The 20,342-nt window shown below is 35.8% G+C and overlaps 2 protein-coding genes across 3 annotated transcripts in view; one reads left to right on the top strand and one right to left on the bottom strand.

Moving 5' to 3' along the window:
- Window positions 1-17,047, bottom strand: part of LOC129442860 (uncharacterized) — a 37,047-nt gene extending 20,000 nt beyond the window's left edge. Inside the window, exons 1-3 of the mRNA XM_073871606.1 lie at window positions 16,604-17,047; window positions 8,429-8,543; window positions 7,846-8,300 (exon numbers count right to left, since the gene is read on the bottom strand). Of these exons, the coding sequence (XP_073727707.1) occupies window positions 7,846-8,300; window positions 8,429-8,543; window positions 16,604-16,697 (664 nt within the window). The 5' untranslated portion in view covers window positions 16,698-17,047. The remainder of the gene's footprint in view (window positions 1-7,845; window positions 8,301-8,428; window positions 8,544-16,603) is intronic.
- Window positions 1-20,342, top strand: part of LOC129442857 (uncharacterized) — a 183,223-nt gene that overhangs the window by 95,456 nt on the left and 67,425 nt on the right. The gene's annotated exons all lie outside the window — the stretch shown is intronic.

Here is a 20,342-nt window from a genome sequence, read left to right as displayed (position 1 = left end):
GAAAAATACATTTAACTCATAAACCACGCGTATGATTTCTGCACAGGCAGAGGAACAGAGGTAAAGTTTGAATACCACATCTGCACAAACATTAACTTCACTCAAATATATCAACCCTTACACTACCACGAGAAATATTAACAGAGAAAAACTCACGTGTGCTGCATGATGAAGATGAGATGTGGGAGACCACAGCATCACATTCTGTTAGTCAAGAGCAAAGGTGAAGCTAGCAAAAGTATGCAAACTTCTAGTAAGTCAAACAGCAGCTAGTGTTAATCTAGACCTTTCTCCTGTATTCATGAACCTACATAACATGAATTTATCCTGTCACTGGAAAATATTTTGTTTTTAATTTTAGTACTTTAAGGCAAGGCACTAAGTTTTACTTTTTACTAAATTTTACTACTTTTACAGTGTGGTAATTTTTTTTTTATATTTGTTCTACACTTTGTTTTTTCACCTATTCTCCCTGATAAACAGATGAGTTTGTAAAAGACATTAGAAATAAAGAAAGAAGGAATCCTCCTACACAGAAGAGAGTCCCATGAGCTAGATGCAGTGAACAGTGAATATTAACACAGCTATAACACAAAATAACTCTATAACACAAAATTAACACAAATAAACTCTTTAAGAGTTCATTTCAACACTTGGAAATTATCTTATGGGGTCAATTGCCAATAGTTATTTTCACACTTAAAAGTTTTGCTATGTTGATATTCTAATAATGTTAGTATAAAAACAGCAAGCAGTGTAAAATACATTTCAAATGGTGTAGGTTAAAGTGTATGTTGCAGGTTAACCACCACTGTCGATTAATGGGTACATAAATCACTCAAGATATGTGTATAATTTTTAAAATGTCTCAAAAATGGTCTTAAAGACCACTTTTTTTACGTTTTTGGTATTAACGGTTTTTTTAACGCAATTCTGCGATGACGTCACGTTGGGGAGAAGTGGAGAAAGACTCAGCCAGAGCCATAGAGATAGATGAGACATTTATTGCTGTTTAATACTTACGTATATAATTTGGAAATCATATATACATCGTAGGAAATATATAATGTGTTATACTGCAAAGTTACCTTGCTAATTATTATTTATGATATATGTGGAGATAAATAAAACTTCGCAAATCTGCTGATTTGATCCATTCATGTCCTGACCACCAGGCTAGAGATTTTTAAACATCCTTAATCCACACTTACTAGTCTATCAAATAATATCTCAAATATATTGTTTTGTGAAATAAAAGGATTCTTTGTTATATTGTTTATGCGATTATAACGAATCACACGATCATTTATACGCAGCAGCAGTCAGCAGCTGCAGCACACTCGGATCCGACCGCATACATACTGTAATAAACAGGCGTTCGGCGGCTTTTTACATCACGACAGGCTAAGCCATTTGAGGAGGAACCGCTCATTGATCACCGTATTTTTATAAATCCTGTACATGTTTGGACCTGCCGAACAGGTTGAGCACTTTTATATACTTTATTGAGCAGAGAGGCTGCCTGCACAGTTTGACCAGCGGGCTGCGGGAACCGGACGCACATCACGCCGCCAGACGGTGTTGCTAATATAACTCGAAATGTATAACTATTATCAGATCGGCCCGGGAAAGTCCCGACTCTCTCGATTGCCATTCCGCTACTGGCTGTAAGAAAGTGAGTGCGTTTGGGTCGCTGGTCCCCGCTAACAGACGTGACGTGCTTCACTCACCTTCCAGGATTAGAGACATGCTGCCAAAACCGTTTGTGCTGAAGATCGCATAAAGTTACACCCATTTCAGGCAGGATCATGGACCCCCTCAAGCCAGCATGCACGAGTATGTTAATTGTTTGTTTACTTTCTACACGAAGATATGCTAACCTTATGCTATCTGGCTGTCTGCCTATCTCTCTATACTAGCCTATCCATCTGTCTGTCTATCTATCTGTCTATCTATCTGTCTGTCTATCTATCTATCTATCTATCTATCTATCTATCTATCTATCTATCTATCTATCTATCTATCTATCTATCTATCTATCTATCTATCTATCTATCTATCTATCTATCTATCTATCTATCTATCTATGTATCTATCTATGTATCTATCTATCTATCTATCTATGTATGTATGTATGTATTTATCTATTATCTGCGCTATCAGAACTGTACTTTACTCGTCTTTCTATAGTCATTCTCAATGCTCTCAAGGTGGCTTTGGTCAATTCTCTCCCCAGCGTGACGTCATACAGTGCGTTGTGAGGGAAAGGAGAATCATTGCAAATTGCTGTACTTTTTCATACTTTTTCGGGTTTTGTGATACCCAACAACAGTGGCAGTTCTAGACAAATTTCACTAGGGGGGCCAAGGAGGGGCCAGTGTTTTACCAGAGGGGCACATTAAAAAATGGCAAGAAATGATATTTAAAGATTATAGGGGTGGTTACAGGAATTAGTTTAAGCCAGGACTATGCCTTAGTTTAATTAGGAAATATAACTAGTTAACAAACATGCCTTACTAAAAACATTACACATTTGCATTTTGAAGCAAAACAAAGGACACTGATGTATTTTAAGTTATGGCATTGCTAGTTTTTTTGAGGTTGGCCAGCTCTTACATTTATTTTAGTCTAGGACTAGTCTAATCCCTGTACGGGAAAACACCCCTTAAACTTTATTTTACTTTACAATCATATACATATTTATTTAAGAGTGAGTGCAGGTGCAAAAGAGGAGCTGGGGTTTCATCAGCTCCCTTGTTCAGTAGTCAGGGCACTGTGGCTAGGTAGTCTGCCATTATGCCAAACGTTAGTTACCTAAAAATTCCATGCAACGCAAAAACCTGTGAGCATCGATGGTCCCCATGTTCCCTTACTGGAAATCACGTGACCTTTTCTAAAGCCCTCCAACCGAAAATCACGCGAGCCTACTCAATAAACTTTATGAAATGCAAACTTTTATAAAGACAAATGTTTGTTTTAGTTTAAATATAAACACACATTGCTAGACATTTAGGGACCACAATCTACTCAATATTTAAAATAATATTTATTTTAAATTGTAAAGATTTTTATATGTAACATTTAATAATATTCCTCCAATTTTATGCACGTATATGTAAGAACATAATTACAGCGCTTTTTACAATGTGTAAACTTTAAAAAGTTAGCGAGATGTTGGTTTTTCCGGTTGTTGATGAGTAACAGCTGTGAATGATCACAACGCGCAGCCACGTCACAGGAGAATAAGTAGTGTCCCAATGTCAAGTGAGCTAGAGTCCTTACCAGTGCCCGAACCTGCATACACATTCACAACATCGGGAGATTGGGAACAAATTGAGACACTCGCCGAGCAGCACCCGCAGCCCGCAGCCAGCAACAGTGCAGTGGTTGGGTGCGTCGCTTTAATTTGCCAGTGTAGAACGTTGCGTCGCGTTAGTTCTGCTTTTGGCGCTCGCGTGTAAAATCAAAATAAATGTATACTTTTTTATTTGGTCAGCACAGGGTGGCCACAGGGGTGGCCAGTGACATGCCTACAGAGGCACGGGCCACCCTTGGCCTCCGTGTAGAACCGCCACTGCCCAACAACATAAAATACAATGGATAACAGTTTAAATGTTTATTATCAACAAGCAAATTGCACAAATCCGTTGAAAAATTTTACCTGCAAAACGCCCTTTAATATAAATCAACTACCTTGTTGTAATTTTCTAACTCCAATTTTTCAATACTACAGGTTTTAAATTAAGAGTTTGGTTCCAACACGCGATAAACGCCGTTTTAAAATGTTACAACCAAAATCAGTACTGTATCTGGTCAGTATAAAAAAGTAAATTCTTAATTTTACGCAAAATCCAATATCCGCCGTGTTATTCTGTGATCTTTTCTCCCCAGTCGGCAGTCTTGGCGGCGCTTTGAATACACACGGAAACCTTTTCCTCATCTACTTTGTACTTCGTGATCAAACAAAACAAATAAAACTTTTGATGGCATTGATAAACCTGTGGTGGTTTTCTGTGGCGGGGAAGAAACGTAAGTTCAGACGATGTCCAAAGTATGACAGCAGCAATGACAGTGTGCTTAATACAGTATGACAAAGTAATTGTTTTGATTAATGCCATTAATGTTTATTTTTTTAATCAGTGTATACCACTAGTCAACTAAATTTATATATTATGGCAAAGATGAATGCACATTATATATTGATTCAATAGATATATAGCATTTTGAAAAAAAAAACAACTTCTAAAAAAAACTAAATCTTTGAAAATTAAATTATGGATTTGAATTTTTTCAATTTGAATGTTTTTATAACCTAAAGATGCTATGTGAACGTTTGTAACAGAAAATAGTTGTTTTCATCTTGTCACTTTCTTGGTATAGAAAACACATACCTAAATTAGTCAAAATGGATTTATTGCGTTTTGGAACCAAACTCTTCAAATATACAATGTAAAAAATATGCAGCATTTTTGTCAAATCAACTTTAAAAAAATTAAGTTTCAAATACAATACCTAATTTTAACTTCAAGTTATGTCAACTTTTCACAAGCCAAAATAGTAGAAGCTAAAATAGTATGTTGAATTGACTTGCAAAACCAAGTTGTTTTAACTTCATGCTGCATCTTTTTAAATGTGTAGTAAATGTAAAGACAACTAAATATTACTTTTGGAAGAAAACTTTATTTTCAAACATGTGCACCATATCCAAAAAGTCAACAATCGGGTTTTAAAATGTAACGCTTTGGCACCAAGTATATAGCAGCTATATATTTTTCATTAAAAATGTTATACCAAAGGATTTAAAATGTAAGTTGATTAATGCATGCAGGCCCGGATTGGCCAAAGGGAGAACCGGGAGGATTCCCGGTGGGCCGGTCTGTTTTTTTTTGGCCACGAGGGCCGGTGTTGTCATGCCGGGATGACGCGTATTTGCGGGTGAGAGATGTCTCCGCCGCTTTATGCACAAGTTGATTGTGTCCCGAGTCCCGACCACTTATTGGAAGAATTCTTGCATTAGGGTGCATTGACATCTAAAACGCATGGGAAACGCAGGACGTGCCGATGTCTTCTGGTTTTCAAAGCGCTTACTTGAACACGAGTTTTGTTTCAGACGCGTCTATATTGAGTGCGCTTGCCGGCCGCGCGTCTATATTTAAAATAAACTTGAGCGCGTCTTGTGAGTGCGCTTGCCGGCCGCGCGTCTATTATATTTTAAATAAACTTGAGCGCGTCTTTTGAGTGCTCTTGCCGGCCGCGCGTCTATTATATTTTAAATAAACTTGAGCGCGTCTTTTGAGTGCGCTTGCCGGCCGCGCGTCTATTATATTTTAAATAAACTTGAGCGCGTCTTGTGAGTGCGCTTGCCGGCCGCTCGTCTATTATATTTTAAGTAAAGTTGAGCGCGTGTTTTGAGTGCGCTTGCCGGCCACGTCTATTATATTTTAAATAAACTTGAGCGAGTCTTTTGAGTGCGCTTGCCGGCCGCACGTCTATATTTTAAATAAACTTGAGCGCGTCTTTTGAGTGCGCTTGCCGGCCGCGCGTCTATATTTTAAATAAACTTGAGCGCGTCTTTTGAGTGCCCTTGCCGGCCGCGCATCTATTATATTTTAAATAAACTTGAGCGCGTCTTAATACAAACGGGCTGGCCTCTAAACGTATTTTTTTTATCCAAGTCATAGATGAATTCTCTATGAATAGTCATTATTCATCGTTTATTGAAAGAGGAACAAAAATCTATTTGATGCAAAACTCATTAGTTTCAAAAGTATATCCATGATGTTTTCATTTTTTTAACACAATGTAGGCCTACGTTATTTAGCAATAGACATGATCTAAGTACTAAAAAAAAAAGATACAGATTATTTCCATTTGTTTCCAATGCATACTTGATAAATCTTGCTTGTGTATTGTATATCAGGGGTTTCCAAACGTTATCAACCCAACAGTTAATCTCAAGACTCACCATTTTTTAGAAATAGAAATATAGAGGAAAATACAAACACATTTGTTTCCTTTAGTTTTTGAATAAGTTTACTTTAGTAATATATGGTCTTATGGTTGGGCTGCATAATTATGGCAAAAATTATAATTGTTTACTGCATTTGCACGGAATATGAAATTATATATTTGAAACATACAGTGAATTGCAAGGCTGCAGAGAACAGTGCACTACTGCAGACTTGTACTATTGAGGGTTTAAAGATATTATTTTAATAGTCAGTCGTGAACTACAGTAAAGTGGGCCGGTCTAAGGCATGAAACTCCAGGGCTGAAAATGAGTCCCACTCCGGCCCTGAATGCATGACAGAAAAATTGTCACTACAGTATGCATTGAGCTGTTATTCTGTACCAAAACTTTAACACAGTTGGTGGGTTTCACTTCTAAAAATAATTAAATACTGTAGAAAATTAACATATAGAAAATAAGCAGAAAAATGTTAATATATCACTTATTTAAAATGCATAACAATAATATTAAGATACAAGTTTGAACATACAATCATCTGACCAGTGAATCAAATGATCAGTCATAACGCTGTAAATCAGGAGTATACAGTTCTGTTCTGAGTTTAACTCCAATAAAATACACTTGGTTGTAATTTTGGAGTGGTTAGCTGATTTGATTGGGGTTGGTGTTAAGTCTGGAGCAGTGGACACCCCTCATCTTTTAGGACTGTTTAATACAAAAGTAAGAGCTTGAGTATTTCTTTTGCTCCTTTAAACAAAAGTGGTTGATTTGTGTATGTATATTTTTTTCATAAAGATCATTAAGTATAGGTGATGATGTTATTGATGGTTTTACAGTCTCCGACTCCTGTTTCTTCTCAGTGTTGGACAAAACATCCCGCTTAAATTTCTCAGTCATTTGTAAGGAATTGTGCTGGTCATGCACGGTTGGTTTAGTTCTTGTGATATGAAGCTCTCCCTTATTACTTGTTTTTGCAGATGAACTTCTTAAGATCTGTAAATAATCCTGAACCCACAACTCTGTTGGAGACGCACAAATAATCTTGTTTTCCACAATTATGAATCTGAAAATAAGCAAACATATGACATGTTTTAATATACCAAAATGTTTTAGTGGAAAAGTTTTATTTAAATAAGCAGTAAATGTTTGAAGAAGCAGTTTGTATTTGATGTAAGCAGTGCTGTACTAACTGTATAGCGCTAAAGGAGCAGCGCATTTCTTCTTGATATCTGTAGTCCACGATTTTATCAAATGCTGGTTTGTGTTTTGTTACTTTTGGACAGCACTCACTTGAAGACTTAAGAACTGTAAAAGAGAACACAAGACTATTCATCATCGCTAGGTTATAACCCTGCACATATTGTCAGGTCACCGTACTTGGTAAATGACGTATTGGGACTAAAATGAATGTTTGAGCTGCCTTCATTTAAAAACACCTTGTACTGACATATCTTCACATATAAACGTGCAATTGTTTTGTCTCAAGATGCACACCAGTATTATTTTTTGTAAGGTTTGTTTGTAAAAACTACCTAAATGTCTGAATATAACTAAGGCCTAGTCCTGGATTAATCAAAACTCCGGGAAAGGTAACCTATGTACTAAAGAGGTACCTCTAAATTATGGGTTTATTCATGTCATATTTCTCAACCTGACTACATGGTATATAACCTGGCTAGTTTATCCCATAAAAAGTATTTTTACTGGTTTCCACAACTTTTAGCCCCATTTTAAAGTTAAAACACTGAATATATACCAATTTTTCACAATGCTTTATATTCATCATTATACTGACCAGCTGGACCAAAAACAGCTTGTGCAAAAAGATGCTGATTTACATTACCTTGAATGTTGATGTTTTTTTCAAAACCTACTTGTAAACATGAAAGATTGTGAGCTCTCTGTAGACACTATGGTTGGTTGGTTTGTCGTTTCTTGTAATTCTGGAATTTTTAATGTCACTTTTGATGTTACTGTACTTGTGCTGATCTCAGTCTCCGGTCCTGCTGTTTTAATTGCTGTAGTTTTGATGTTTTTTGATGTTACTGTACTTGTGCTGATCTCAGTCTCTGGTCCTGCAGTTTTGATTGCTGTAGTTTTGATGTCTTTTGATGTTACTGTACTTGTGCTGATCTCAGTCTTTGGTCCTGTTGTTGGAGTTGTTGTAGATATAGCTGGGATGTCTGTAGATGTTTTTGTGTTGCACGTAGGGGGATCTGTGTAAGGTGTCGTTGTCGTTAAATGTCTTTTATCCAATTCCGCCATTGCATTCTTGGCCCATTTATCCTCTGGATCTGAACAAATTGTTTTATTTTTCTTGGTGCGGAACCTGTGCATAAAAAAGAAGTGTTTCGATTCTTTATAATCACTTGATTTTTACATATTTATAATTGATTCAGATTAATGATTTATATGCAAATGTAATATTGATGTATAGAATATTAGTCTTAAACTTGCCTTATAGCTTTGATGCTACACAGCGGTCTATCTTGACTGTAATACTCCAAAAGGTCTTCAATTTTTACTTTGGTCTTTGACACAGTCATACAGCAGCTTGCTGGTGGACCGTCACCTGCTAGAGGAACACATGTTATTCAAATTGAGTAATTCTTATGTTTATAATCTAAAACACACGGTTTCATGAAGCTACACTTTTAACTCAGCATATCTACATTTAAATGATGTCAAAGTTGCTCAGGCCAAACCACAATGTTTTTCTGAAAAGCTATCAAATTAAAATGATTAAAATGATGAGATCTTACCTGCTATCAAAACACTCATCAGCCTTATATAAAAAAGAAGAAGATTTAGAAAAGTGAATTTCATCTTGTCTTCTTGCACACTTCTATTAAGCTCATCTGGGTTGCAGGGTCTATGTTGAAGGAGGTCTCCCAGCCCACAATGCTCACCACCCTCTCTGATCACTTTTCTTCATCATGTAAGGCCACAGATATAGATTGATTTTTATTCAAACTTCATTGTATTGTATGGAGCAAAAAGTAAAGCACAGAGGGGAGGGTAATGTGAATGTCCTGTGCTCCCCGCTCATTGGTAAATACATATCATCACAACACAGGAATATAAGTTTTGCATACTAGCAGGTGTTAGGCTTAAAGATAAAATATGTTCTTATTTACATGATATAGCCTTTGGTTAAGAGCCCAATTTTAACAACTTATGCCTGCATTCTCAGAGAACAAGTAGGTCTCCTACCCACACTGAAATTATTGGGGCTCCCCATTCTAGAGGCAAAGGTGGGTGAAGATGACATTCTAAGTGTATAGCGTGTTTTGTAGTTTGTGTATGCACGATTACATGGGTTTAAACTTTGCATGATCATTTACCAACACAAGTATTTCTATATATTACTGCCATATCATTTATTATTGTATTAAAGCCATTTATTGCTGTTTTGTCTTAATGATTAAAGCCATTTAATCATTCATTATTTTACAACTTGTTGTGGCCACCTCATTTATTATGAATGAATTTAGATAACTTATTGAATTTATCAAAGCTTTTATTTTTTTATTATTACTTGTGTGGACCCTATTTTACTTTACTCCTCGATACCTGTGCACATGCCTCTAATTCTGACATTTTCAGTCAGGCTTGATAGAGTTAACATTTTGAATTCTGAAACAATCATATAAATATATGTAAGCAATAAGGTACAAGAGGCTGTGCTTTATCGTGAATAAGTAACGGCTGAAAGGCGTTGTTAGGCACGATGCAAAGCGGAGTACCTAATAAGTACCTTATTGCTTTTATAAAACGGTTAGGTAAAAAAAATATTAGTGCAACTTTCATGAAGTTAAAACAATAAAAAGCATTCCATCTGCTAGAAAAAAATTGTCCCTGACCATGAACAAAAATGTGTTCCAATGTGTAATATGCATGAAAGCTCAAATAAAAACAACAAACCGATATGTGTGGCTGCTAAGGGTATTGCTAGGGCGCAGTGATCAACAGAACCTATCTGGCCATAGATTTGTGTCCAAGAGATGTAAGACAAATAGATAGAGCTCTTTTATACCCGTTGTGACCATTTTTTATAGCCGTGTTTTATCATGAATAAAGCACACCTATTGACCAATCAGAATCAAGGATTGGAACTAACCGTTTTATAAAGCATAATAATCTTAAACTTGCTTTATAGCTGTGACGGGACTTGTTTTTAATAATCCAAATGGTTACCAGTGTGTACTTTGGGGGTTGAAACAATTAGACAGCAGCCTGTTAAGTCCATTACCTGCTAGAAAAGCACATTATTTTATATTTATATTGTTTTATCAGTTTAACCCTCAAACGCTCCTCGTTTTCTGTTTACACTTCGGGCCCTTGGGGTCTATATGACCCCAAAATAGAAAGCATAATTGTAAGAAAAATATACATTTTCAATAATACAAATAATATATCTTTTTTTTGTTGTTTACTTCTCATCTATACAATAAAGCGGTGCTTTGAGAGATTTGAAGTACTTTTGTACCTGTTTACCACTAAAATCTTCAACTACACCCTTGGCTTGCCTGAAAAATATCACATTTTTATGAAAATTTACATAAATTATGATCTAAATTTGATTTAAATTGTTTTTAGGTATTGATATAGGTGTGAAGTGTTGAATTCAGGCATCGGTTTTTAGAAAAAAACATAAAAGAATTACAGTAGGAATTAAATCATTTAGACCGGCAGATTCTCATAGAGACACATTCATTTTCCTGGATATGGACAACCGCTCAAATCATTACTTTTGTCATACATTTATGTTTATATAAACATTAGAAAGGATATTAAAAATAAATATTATTTCAAATAGTTATTTTTTATAGTTTTGATGCATTTTGAAATGTCAGTTTTTACAAAATGCAATAGAAATTTGACTGAGTGTAAGTGTGTGTGTCTGTCTCTCTCTGTGTGTGTGTGTGTGTGTGTGTGTGTGTGTGTGTGTGTGTGTGTGTGTGTGTGTGTGTGTGTGTGTGTGTGTGTGTGTGTGTGTGTTCGTGCGTGCGTGAGTGGGTCGGCGTGCGTGCGTGAGTGTGTGTGTGAGAGAGAGAGAGAGACATCATGTGTGCTTGAGAGAATGTGTGAGAGAGAGAGAGATCATGTGTGTGTGTCTGTGTTTGTGTGAGAGAGAGTGTACAAGTTGTGTGCATTAGGTTGCACCCCTTTATTTCTTTTTTCTACGTTTGTGGTTGATTTTATTTGCCAAATTTTATAAAAATGCTCTATGTAGTAGTCATGCACTTGTGTGCGTGTGTTTGTATGTGTTTGTGTGTCCGTGTGTGGGTTTGTATGTGTGTGTGTGGGTTTGTATGTGTGTGTGGGTTTGTGTGTGTGTGTGTGTGTGTGTGTGCACGCGTGTGTGTGTGTGTGTGTGCACGTGTGTGTGTGTGTGTGTGTGCACGCGTGTGTGTGTGTGTGTGTGTGCACGCGTGTGTGTGTGTGTGTGTGTGTACGCGTGTGTGTGAGAGACAGAGAGTGTGCTTGAGAAAGTGTGCATGAGAAGGAGAGAAAAAGAGTGTGTGGGGTGTGTGTGTGTGTGTGTGTGTGTGTACATGTGTGTGCATTAGGTCACATGCCTTTATGTGTTATTTTCTGCACTTGTGACTGATTTTACTTGCCAAATTCCACACAAATGCTCTCTGTGGCAGTCATACCTGTGTGTGTTTGTGTGTGTATTTGTGTGTGTTTGTGTGAGCATTTGTTTTTTGCATTGCATTTGTGCACAAGTACCAGGCCTTAATTTCTGTGTCAAAATTTTCAGATTTATGCTGGATTTGTTGATATTTATTTTTTGAGAAATGGAAAAAAAGTACATTTTTTTGCATTTCCCATTCACTTTCAATTGGGGTCATATTGACCCCAAGGGACAGATTGATAAAAAAAAAATGTACATACCTTTAGAACAACCGAATCAAGCCCAGCTTTTTGTGTATGTAAAGATAGATTATTTAGGAAAAGTCACAAAGTTTAACATCTCTGAGATGAAGGCAACCTTTTTTTTAACCAATGAAATGTCGTTTGGGGTCATATAGACCCCAAGGACCGATTGAGGGTTAAGCAATCTTTACATTACCATTGTGACATACAGTACGCACAAGTTCTCTTTTGTGAAGCTACACTGCCAACTCAGTGTCTCTTTAACTTAACCTCCTGTTGAATAAATACACATATATACATTATATTAAGGATAATCTTTAATCAAAACTCACCTCGTATATGAAAACTCAAAGCATATGGAGTAAAACAAAGAAGTTAAAAGAGTCTATTAAACTTCATTGTGTTTTACGGCTTGCTCTCAACTATGCTATTTACATGTGATGATGACCCACCTTAATAAAACAGCACAGTATAGACCATTTCAAAAGATGTAAACAACACTGGTCCAGAAACACTTCCTGTTTCAGTTTGTTTAACTTTTTGATTCAGTTCTAAATTTTCTGTTGGCTGTATTTTATCCCAACGTTTATCTAGTGTTAAAAAACTGAAACAGGAAGTGTTTCTGGACCAGTGTTGAAATGGTCTATACTCTAAATTCTGCTGGGTTATGTTTAATCAAATGCTGGGTAAATATTAAATAAAACACATGTTGGGTTATTAAATAAACTTATGCTGGGTTGTTGCAATGCAGGGTTGTTTCTGTCTAATACTGTATTTACCCAGCATAGGGTTAAAAAAATATCCGAGCAGAATTGAAAATAAATGGTTTTATAAATGGTTTTATAATAAAATAAATAAATGTGTTTTATATCATACTTCATTTTGTAATAAATACATTAAAGCTAATCAGCGTATTCACGTGTTGCCTTAAGCACATATAGGATTTTTGCATTTGATATATTTCTTTAAAAAAACATTAAAATAAGTATATCCAGTGCTGAGCTTCGATGAACCTTCACGAGACCGGCGAGATGCTTCCACTGCTTCCTGCGTGATTGACAGCTTTGACACCAAATGGATATACGTAAAAATCAGATGACATGATTTCACAACTTTTCATTGGCCATGTGAATATAGATATGTGATGCATACTGATAAATATGTGAAGCATACTGTATATGAAAATGAACCTGGACATTCAATCCGTCGAAAAATCTCAAAAACGGCAAAATGGACATACGTGGTTTTCATCGGACAGCGACAATATAAAAAAGACACTGAGCTAACGATGCAGTGTAAAATGTGTACTATAATGTATACAATGTTAACTACAAACCGGCTGATAAACTTCCCTTCACATAGCGTTGATTCATGATCGCCGTCTCCCCCTGTCTTTAGGAAACCAAAATATTTGTTATTTTTGACTTAGGATTTGTTCCAGAGTTCATTTTAGCCACTAGTCAGACCATTAAACAAACAGAAACCGGAAGTAAAGTTCCGACCAGACACGTAACCGCAAAAACGCATGTGTGTCCGATGAAATGGTCTATAGCGCATTTTGCATTACGAAACGAAAGCATACAGTAAATACAGTGTAGTAGGCATATTTAAAATGTATAGAATAGTGGTAGAAACATATGACACATATAAATTAAATGGTAAAATTATTTATTAAACCGTATCAACTGCGAAACAGTCAGATTGTTATTTTCACAAATAACTCTGCGCATCATTTTTATTATAATGTGTATATATTAGCAAATGTAAAAATAAGACTAATCGGAATGTTACATTAAAATATGTATTAAGCTGTATATGAAACAAAGTCTTTATAAGGAAGTCCCTTCACTGCACTGCCATATTTGCAACACCTTCAGGTCTTGCTGAAGCAAGACTTGTCAGATACTGCGCATGCACAAAGTCCCTCCCCCCAAAAGATGTCATTCTTTAACAGTGGATGATTGGTCCTTTTAACTGGAAGGTGGGATTAGAGCGGCCATAAAGTACTGTCCATTGCAATCTCCTTCATTTATATCAATATCAGTGATGCATCTTGTTAATAACTATGTTTGCTCCGAATGTGTTTCCAGGAGCTGCCTTCATACATAAACGCTGCCTCCAAGTCATTGCAACGAGGCAACAAGTCAGCTGCCAAAGCTTTTAGACACAGCCTTGCTCATAAGATGTAAATTAGAGACACTAACTGTGAGGAGTAAATTCTTTGTAAAGGCTAATTGACACTGATCCAACAAACATGAACATTTTAATTTAGCATGAGTATGTTGGTGTTTGCTGGCGATTGTTGGATCCGTGTCAATTAGCCTTATGATTGTTGATGATGCCTAATAAAATTTTGAGACATTTGGCCAATTGGCATAAAATATGACAGGAATCATACGAATCACATAAACACATATTCAAATAATCAAATATTACGTTATATAGTAAAATGTAAACTCTAACCTTAAAGCAGTCTACCAGTAAGCAAGTAAAAGGTGACAGTGGCAAGGACTGAAACTCCAGCGAAGAGAAAAATACATTTAACTCATAAACCACGCGTATGATTTCTGCACAGGCAGAGCTACAGAGGTAAAGTTTGAATACCACATCTGCACAAACATTAACTTCACTCAAATATGCCAACCCTTACACTACCACGGAAAATATTAACAGAGAAAAACTCATGTGTGCATGATGATGAAGATGAGATGTGGGAGACCACAGCATCACATTCTGTTAGTAAAGAGCAAAGGTGAAGCTAGCAAAAGTATCCAAACTCTAGTAAGGCAAACAGCAGCCAGTGGTAATCTAGAACTTTCTCGCTGTATTCATGAACCTACATAACATTAACTTATACTAAGTCACTGGAAAATATTTTGTTCATTAATTTTAGTTGGGCTCGACATTAAGGCTTGTCCGCTTGTCAGGGACAAGTGGATTTTTTGTAGGACAAGTGTAAGAGAAAATTAGTTAAATTTCAATCAATGTTACTTCACGTTATGTGCCGTTAACGACAGACCAGAATGCGCAGCGCAAACACCGAGCGGAATATTGAACAGAGAGCGCGGCACGCCGACACACACGTTTACATGTTACTGTTATTGTTACTAAACAAGCTGTGCGCACATTAAACCTGATCGCCGAACTCAGAGGGGCGAGAGTCGTGTGGAGTGGAGCTGAGAGTGATGTTTCTTCAGGCTCCGGCGTGAATAAATGACTTCACTGTGTGTCAAAAAAGCCGATTTAAGTCCGTATTTTTTCTCTTCTAACGTTCGGTAAGGTAAAACACATAATGGGCTTAAAATCTTGTTTAAGAATCTGTTTTATAATGAGAATCTCTCTTTCAGCGCGCATGTGTGTGTGTGCTGCGCGACAGCTGATTTGAATCTGACAGAGTTTGTCACTGTACATTAAAAATCCCACACGAACATTACAGCGTAAATGCTAGGTTTAAGATTGATTTTATATATATAACAGATAATCTAGATACATTTATTTTAATAAGTTTTTTAAAACATGGTAATGTTTTACTTTAGTGTTTTAATGTCAGACAATCATTGAAAAATCATCTATTATTTTGCTTTAATTGCTAGTCCGGGTTTGGTTGAAGGCTACAGTTTGTCCGGTTAGAACAAGTATGTCTCACTCAAAGTATTCAAATCGTTGACTTTATTAAATGTGCGTAGATGTGTGGTTAGTATAAAACCTCCTTTGATTTGAATCAATCCTGCTTATTTAAACTATAACTATTTACACTATTCAGCCGATCTCCTTTCCCGTTATCATTCACCTGCTCTATTTTCCGACACTGCGCAGACTCTCTAGCGGAAAGTTTTGGAACAGTCCATTTCGCACTTAATAACAGGGGTGACCGGATTAGTCCATTTATTAAAGGTGACACTTTTCTACAATCATTGAAATGTGGAAAAAATTAAGAGAAAGGCAGCAGATATAGCATCATTCTTCAGAAAGAGTAACAAGAAGCAGCCAAATGAATCTTAGTAAAATACATTTCAGTGGCCTAAATTAACATGATTTTCTGGTCTTTGGTATTTTCAGCAATGGGAGATATAAATCCTGGTTTCAAAGTAAATTTCAAAAGTTTTATTTGATTAAATAGTAAAAAAAAAACATGAGGTTGAATTATGACTATAAATTGTATATTAATCTCAATTCATTTTAATTAAAATTAAAGTTTAGAAGTTGTATGTTATACATTATTCTGATTAACACACATATAATACTTAAAAGTATTTTAAGGTTGGATAATAGAGATTTTATGTGCCATCAGAGTAACTGCTGGCCCCTACCTGGCCACCCCTATGAAAAATCCCTTGCTCCGCCACTGATTTAGCCTGGGTGCCAGCCCATCTTAGCCCCGCCCACAAGATTTTGTAAACGGGAAGATGGGTCTGGGGTTTCTCCGTTGAGGAGCTACTATGCTAGAACAAACGCTGGTCGAACCAATCAAATTGTCAGGGCGGGCTTTATACGATGATGGACAGATAATCAACAGTAACGTAATGAACCACGTCACCAAAGAGCGCGTGTGTTGAATGGCTGCCGCTGTAGAGTTCAGATGTGTGGATTCTGACATTGAGTCTGTTCTAAAAGATATCAACAGAGCATTGATTTTAAAAAAGGAACAGAGAAACGCGAGCAGGGCATTTGTTGATGTTTTTGCCATCCTTCCTATTCGGCAAAAGTTGGTCGCAACTGAAATGGCTAACGTTATCACGGCGATGCAACTCAGCGTGCACGACGAGATGGATATAATTAGCGGTCGTTGCCAGCTTCTTTTCGGAAGCCCGGAATTGTGGTTGGTGAATAAGTGGAGGGACATGCTAGGCTCCAATATTTTCAAGCAAACGTAATGGGTGTCGTCGTGGATGAAGTTCACCTAACGTACAAATGGTAAGAGATAGTCTTACTCTATGACTTAGTAAATACTTCATGTTGTGATATAAACGAAATGTTGTAAACATAATAGGTGTTGATGTACATTCGCTAACTCAGTATTATCACAATGTTAGTGTCATTGTAGCGAAATAACTATCAGTTCGGTCAGGCTGCAAAGACGTAATTTCAACATTCGTCACACACTCCGTTGCTCTGATTGGTCGTAGGTCTATCCAATTGAGTGCAGAGGGATTTTTCGGTTGAGACACGCCTCATAATTATAGCTCAATGGAGCGGTATCAGACTCAAATTCTGACTAGAATTGAGTATGACAACGTCAGGCTACCACTGATTAGCAAAACACAAAAAATACATTATATTATAAATCTTTACCCGGACAAGTGACTTTTGTGCATGGACAAGTGCAACGCAAATTTACTTGTCCGAAGGACAAGTTGCTCAAAAAGTTAATGTCAAGCCCTGAGATAGAATGTTTGTTAGTACTTTAAGGCAAGGCACTAAGTTTTACTTTTTACTAAGTTTACTACTTTATCATTGTGGTAAAAATTTGTTTTTTTAATGGTTTGTTCTACAATTTGTTTTTTCACCTATTCTCCCTGATAAAAGATGGGTTGGTAAAAGACATTTGAAATTAAGAAAGAAGGAGACCAATCCTCTAACACAGTGGTTTTCAAACTGGGGGCCCCCAGGGGGGCTGCAAGATGGTACCAGAGGAGCCCCAGTTTTATGACATTTTATGAAATACATTAATTTATCATGAATTCTGTGTAATTAAACCTAAATTTTATTAAAATGTTGAGTTTTAGAATAGTTTTTTGTCACAAATTTTCTTTGGGGGCCGCCAAGGAATGCACCGTACACAAGGGGGGCCGCACCCTGAAAAAGTTTGAGAACCACTGCTCTAACACAGAAGAGAGTCCCATGAGCTAGATGCAGTGAACAGTGAATATTAACACAGCTAAATTTTCTAACTCCAATGTTTCAATACTACAGGTTTTAAATGAAGAGTTTGGTTCCAAAACGCGATAAATGCCATTTTTTTTAAAAGATTAGTTATCACCAAAATCAGTATTGTATCTGGTCGGTATTAAAAAGTAAATTCTTAATTTTACGCAAAATCCAATATCCGCCGTGTTATTCTGTCATTTTTTCTCTCTTTTTTCCAAACTGCGAGAAAGCCAGTCTTCCTTTTCTGCAGAATGCAATGAATCCACTTAACCAATCACAGTGCAGCATTCCACGCATTGTAAACAATAATGGTGGCACTTTGAATACACACCGAATAGTTCTCACACGACAGCATTCAAGCTTCTGTCATGCAAACACATTTACCCCAGGGGATCTTATGAAAAACTTTCCAATATTTTACGTGAAGTCAACAAAAATCGAGCAGGACCAAAACATTTTACAGCTGATCGCTGTCAAAAAAGTTCAGCGACGACGTTTCAAGGACAGCAGCAATGACAGTGTTCTTAATATGACAAAGTAAGTGTTTTGATTAATGCCATTAATATTTATTTTTTAATCAGTGTATACCACTAGTCAACTAAATGAATATAACACGGCAAAGATGAATGCACATTTATATATGGATTCAATAGATTTATAGCATTAAAAAAAAAAAAAAATGATTGCATTTTGCGAAAAGAAATAATCAGTTTTTATAATAAATATTTGAAAATCAAATCATGGATTTCAATTTTTAATGTTATTATAACCTAAAGATGTGAAAGTTTGTAACAGAAAATTGTGGTCTTTATCTTGTCACTTTCTTGGTATAGAAAACAAATTTTTACCCAAATTAGTCAAAATGGATTTATTGCGTTTTGGAACCAAACTCTTCAAACATACAATGTAAAAAAATTAATACATTCAAAATCAAAATATATCTTTATGAAAAAAAATTTAGTTTCAAATACAATACACAATTTCAACTTAATTTTATAAGTTATGTCAACTTTTCACAAGCCAAAATAGTAAAAGCTAAAATAGTATGTTGAATTGACTTGCAAAACCAAGTTGTTTTAACTTCATGCTGCATCTTTTTAAAAGTGTAGTAAATGTAAAGACAGCTAAATATTACTTTTGGAAGAAAACTTTATTTTCAAACATGTGCACCATATCCAAAAAGTCAACAATCGGGTTTTAAAATGTAACGCTTTGGCACCAAGTATATAGCAGCTATATATTTTTCATTAAAAATGTTATACCAAAGGATTTAAAATGTAAGTTGATTAATTGATGACAGAAAAATTGTCACTGCAGTATGCATTTAGCTGTTATTCTGTACCAAAACTTTAACACAGTTGGTGGTTTTCACTTCTAAAAATAATTAAATACTGTAGAAAATTAACATATCATACAATAGAAAATAAGCAGAAAAAATGTTAATATATCACTTATTTAAAATGCATAACAATAATATTAAGATACAAGTTTGAACATACAATCATATGACCAGTGAATCAAATGATCAGTCATAAAGCTGTAAATCAGGTGTGTACAGTTCTGTTCTGAGTTTAACTCCAATAAAATACACTTGGTTGTAATTTTGGAGTGGTTAGCTGATTTGATTGTGGTTGGTGTTAAGTCTGGAGCAGTGGAAACCCCTCATCTTTTAGGGCTGTTTAATACAAAAGTAAGAGCTTGAGTATTTCTTTTGCTCCTTTAAACAAAAGTGGTTGATTTGTGTATGTATATTTTTTTCATAAAGATCATTAAGTATAGGTGATGATGTTATTGATGGTTTTACAGTCTCCGACTCCTGTTTCTTTTCAGTGTTAGACAAAACATCCAGCTTAAATTTCTCAGTTATTTGTATGGAATTGTGCTGGTCATGCTCCGTTGGTTCAGTTCTTGTGATATGAAGCTCTCCCTTATTACTTGTTCTTGCAGTTGAACTTCTTAAGATCTGTAAATAATCCTGAACCCACAACTCTGTTGGAGACGCACAAATAATCTTGTTTTCCACAGTTATGAATCTGAAAATAAACAAACATATGACATGTTTTAATATACCAAAATGTTTTATTGGAAAAGTTTTATTTAAATATCCACAGTGCTTAAAAATATCAGATAATCTAAGAATGAAATGTGATAGTTGCAAACAGTTGTTTGAAGAAACCATTTGTATTTGATGTAAGCAGTGCTGTACTTACTGTATAGCGCTGAATGAGCAGTGCATTGCTTCTTGATATCTGTAGTCCACGATTTTATGAAATGCTGGTTTGTGTTTGGTTACCGTCAGACAGCACTCTTTTGAAGACTTAAAAATTGTAAAAGATAACACAAGACTATTCATCACGCTAGGTTATAATCCTATATTGTTAGGTCACCGTACCTGGTATATGACAAATTTGGGTGGTTTCCCGGACAGGACTTATCCTAGTCCAAGACTAAAATGCATGTTTGAGCTGCCTTAATCTAAAAACACCTTGTACTGACATATTTTAACATATATTTTGTTTATATGTTTTGTCTCAAGATGCACACCAGTATTGTTTTTTGTAAGGTTTGTTTGTAAAAACTACCTACAGTAAATGTCCTAATGTAACTATCCTGGATTAAT

Source organism: Misgurnus anguillicaudatus, chromosome 2 (assembly GCF_027580225.2).
Source record: "Misgurnus anguillicaudatus chromosome 2, ASM2758022v2, whole genome shotgun sequence".
Classification (NCBI taxonomy): Eukaryota; Metazoa; Chordata; class Actinopteri; order Cypriniformes; family Cobitidae; genus Misgurnus; species Misgurnus anguillicaudatus.
The sequence above is the reverse complement of the archived record's forward strand: the minus strand, read 5'-3'. Positions and strand labels throughout refer to the sequence as shown.